The sequence below is a fragment of the Aplysia californica genome, unplaced genomic scaffold (genome assembly GCF_000002075.1).
Source record: "Aplysia californica isolate F4 #8 unplaced genomic scaffold, AplCal3.0 scaffold00701, whole genome shotgun sequence".
Taxonomy (NCBI): Eukaryota; Metazoa; Mollusca; class Gastropoda; order Aplysiida; family Aplysiidae; genus Aplysia; species Aplysia californica.
The window spans coordinates 3,142-6,952 of record NW_004797971.1 but is presented as its reverse complement, the minus strand read 5'-3'; the positions used below and the strand labels follow the sequence as shown (position 1 = coordinate 6,952).

The 3,811-nt window shown below is 42.0% G+C and overlaps 1 protein-coding gene across 1 annotated transcript; it reads left to right on the top strand.

Moving 5' to 3' along the window:
• Nucleotides 1–2,062: 2,062 nt before the first annotated feature.
• LOC101852508 (probable G-protein coupled receptor frpr-1) lies at nt 2,063–3,139 on the top strand. The gene has a single exon (XM_005108587.1). It carries the CDS (start codon nt 2,063–2,065, stop codon nt 3,137–3,139), a length of 1,077 nt encoding a protein of 358 aa, XP_005108644.1.
• Nucleotides 3,140–3,811: the final 672 nt, after the last annotated feature.

The following is a 3,811-nucleotide window of genomic DNA, read 5'->3' as shown; positions in this document are numbered from 1 at the left end:
AAACTAAACAAACCATAAGAACAATAAAGCATAAATTCGTTATGTATTCATAATCCTTCTTAAAGTTGTCCGCCAGGCCGAATGCAGCCCGTAGACCTTGGGTTTGACACCGGTGTTCTAAAGCCTTGGCAGACAAGAGAACGGTTGTCTCCCTCACACCTAAGACAAAACCGGTGAAAGAAAAAAATATTTTGTTGACATTTACATTTCAGGATTTTAATTTTAAGACACGGAAATTAGCCGTCGTTGTGTGCTCGTTAGCTAAGAGCTTTGAAAAGTAAAAACAAAATCCCTAAATTTACGGATGGCAAACGGGTAGACGACGCTTTCACGAGGGTGAATTTTCAACAGTAGGAAGAGAAAGTAAGTACATGTATTTATTAATTATGTTTTTAAAAAAACAACACTTTTTTGAAAAATTAAAAGAAAATTAAACCGGAAAGAGGTTATTGACTTTAAACGTGTGAACTGCTGCATTTCCTTTCCTCATCCTTACTATCGCCATGTTACCTCTACTTCTTTCGTATTTTTGTCACTCTCTTGGCAACTGCTATTTCCGGGGTGCCTTAATAGTTAAAGCAGACTTTGTGCTGTAGAGGCTAGAGAGGTGAGCAGAGTAAGCCTGATTCCCCGTTTGGATTTCTCTGCTGACATCCACCCCTTGTGCGCCTTTAAACCTTACTAAAATAAAACAAGCCCACGCAACAACAAAAACAACAACAATCGTGATGAATAATAAATCGAAGGTGGTTGGAGGGCGCCACTGGAAAGACCAACAACTTTACTTTGCCTCTTTCCTTTCTGTGTGCCTGTCTTACTTTTCCCCAACTCTGAATGACCATTATTGTGTCGATGTGCTGCTTCTCTTAACTGAATTGATTTCTTTTAAACACATCACACAGTGATTGAAATATGAGATGGCGAGAGCGATGAATTCTATTCAGACTCCCTGAGTCTATTCCTTTTGTCTGAGATCGGTTTTCTTCCTAGAGAGAAGGGTGAAAGATACTGCATTATTGGTTTTTCTGGTCTTCCTCATTGTTCAGAAATATCCGCTCCCCTGTAATCCAACTTTAGCCTCCTGGCAGGTCCCAACTTCGCCTTTCGGTCCGTATGTTCAAGAATGATTAACGAGACGAAGAAAAAATGTGTTTCATCAGATCATTCTGGGATTAGCCTAATGCGTTGAAAATAAATCGCATTTCTACAGGGGTGATCTGATAAAACGCATTCTTCTTATTGCTTTGTTTGTCTTTATCTCAAATTCGATTAACACTGGTTTGGTCATGGTAAATGAGATATATCTTCATGTGGGATAGTCAAACAATAACAACATTGCAATTTGTTTGGTTAATTAGCAAGAAACACTAAATCGCGATTATCTCGGAACCCTGATTTTGAGAAAAATTCGTATTATCAGATCACGGTAGCGTCTTCACTTTTTTCTTAAACTTTGGTGGGCAGTGCAATACATGTTTATTAGCTTAAAATCTATCTTTTTAATGCTGAAAATGACAACGTTTATATACTTTACACTAAACTGGCTGTAGCAAAAGAGAGAATAGGTTTATGACAAATTAAAGTTAACCAACAATGAAGATAGGTCTACACTTCATTCACTTTACATAATTCTGTTATACCAAATGCATATTGACTATACATTTGATACATATGTGATTCCTTTGATACAGTCGGGGCCACCCAGAATTCTCCCTCATTGAACAACAGCTGCAATTTTTGCACGATTTGATCTAATCCTCCAAAAACAGCCAAATTAAACTTTTGATGGTTAGATCATATTGTGATATAATGGTAGCCCTCCAAAAAAAGCAACTCCAAAACAAACAAAAACAAAACAGATAATAAATGAATACATAGATCTAGATAGATTTTCATCAATAAATACATTTTTTTCAATAGAAAAAGGAAAATATGGCTGACCCCGACTCTATCCAATTGATTCGATTGGCGGTATGCACTGGGTGTAAACTTTTTACATTAAATTAATCTAGATCTATTCCCCGTTTCAATTTGCTTCCACTCTTGAGGAAGATTGGTCGTGATGGAAAACTTCACCTCTGCCAGGAACTTCTGCTCACAAGAGTTGGACACGTTCCAGCCCCCAGCAGTCCTGGTGTCCAACAGCGCGCTGCGCATGCTCGAGATCGTCCTTGACCTAGTCTTCTCCAACGTGGTCGCCTGTACGGGGGTCGTCACAAACGTCCTTGACCTTGCAGTCTTCTACCGCCAGGGGTTTCAGGATAGCGTCAACGTCAGTCTGGCTGCCATTGCATTATGGGATCTCGCCAAGTGCCTCTGCGGAGCCGCGTTTCGCCTGCACGGTTTAATAAGTTTATTTTCTCCTTTTACCGGTTTTATCTGGAAAAATCTCAGTACGCCCAATCTGCAAAACCTGCAGCGTTTGATTGGCTACACTTCCTACGCAATGGCTGCTTACGTGGCGGTGGAGCGATGCTTGTGCGTCAGTATGCCATTCAAAGTGAAAACCATCGTAACTCCAAAACTTACTTTTTTAATGATGCTAGCAATATCGGTTGGAGTGTTCGGCTCGTTTGTCATCATGCTCTTCATCTATCGCATCGACTGGGTCTGTAGCTCGGAGTATTTTGGGAGAACCATTGCAGTCTACAGCTACAACGACTTCTACTACGAAAACGGCGTCCATGTTGTTACATACTACAACATCATCGGCATCCTGAATCCAGTCATCAGTTTCTCTATCATGGTCGTCTGCACCGTCATTATTTATTACCATCTGCGACGCGCTTCCGACTTCCGGATTAAAAGCCAACATGGCGACGCGGGCGCTTCCGGAAGGGGCAAGGATTTGCCGCTGCAGATGTCAGTGCGTGATAGACAGGTGATTCGCATGCTCCTCGTGGTTATTTTGGTGTACATTGTCAACTTTGTGCCTCTGGTAGCGCAGTATGTGGCCAAACTGATGATCCCCGAGTTCTACTTTCTCAAAAGGTACCACAACAGCTTCGTGCTCACCGCGTACCTTATGTTTCTAGTAGATCTTGTCAATGCCTCGGTCAACTTCTTCATCTACCTCACGATGAGCTCCAACTTCAGGCGGACGTTTTTTGACATGTTTTCCAATCATAGAAAAGGATAGGAGACGGATATTATGGTGTTTTTGGTTCACGCATATACACAGACAGACACATACAGACTTCAACATAAGTTAAGGACCACTTGCAAACACTCTTGGTCTTCTTGGGTCGACCTACACGAGGGCGTTCTTGAGGCGCAGCCTAAGGCGGACAATGACTGTGTGACACTGCAAGGCTTCTGGCAACTTCCCGGGCTCCAACTCCATCCTGAAGCCATGCCGTAGCGCTGGCACGATAAAGTTTCTCAGTTTTCGTCTAAGTGGCATGTTTATGCGATACTGGATGTTGCACAAACGGCGGCTTATTTTGCCGCCAAAGTGAGTACAGTTCGAGACTGTACGTCCGTTTATCACGTGCACCAGAAATTTTAACTGAGGAATGTCTGTGGTGTCGCACACAAGTTGATAATAAACAGCAGATTTGGCTTAAATTCCCCCCGGATTTCCGTGCTGCACGTGGTGGTTTTGCACCTTTAGGAAGCTTTGCAGTACGCATGGGTAACCCATTAACACTTTCACAGCAAAATATTTTCAAACATTCCTTGCTGCCTTTTTTCAGATAAAAAAAAATTCAGTGCTGTCTGTCAAGGTGGTCCTTAACTTTTGTTGAAGTCTGTACAGACACACATGAACACACACACACACACACACACACACACACACACACACACACAA

Bases quoted from the DNA above. Each gene is read 5' to 3' on its own strand.
- LOC101852508 (XM_005108587.1), top strand. From the start codon at position 2,063: ATGGAAAACTTCACCTCTGCCAGGAACTTCTGCTCACAAGAGTTGGAC.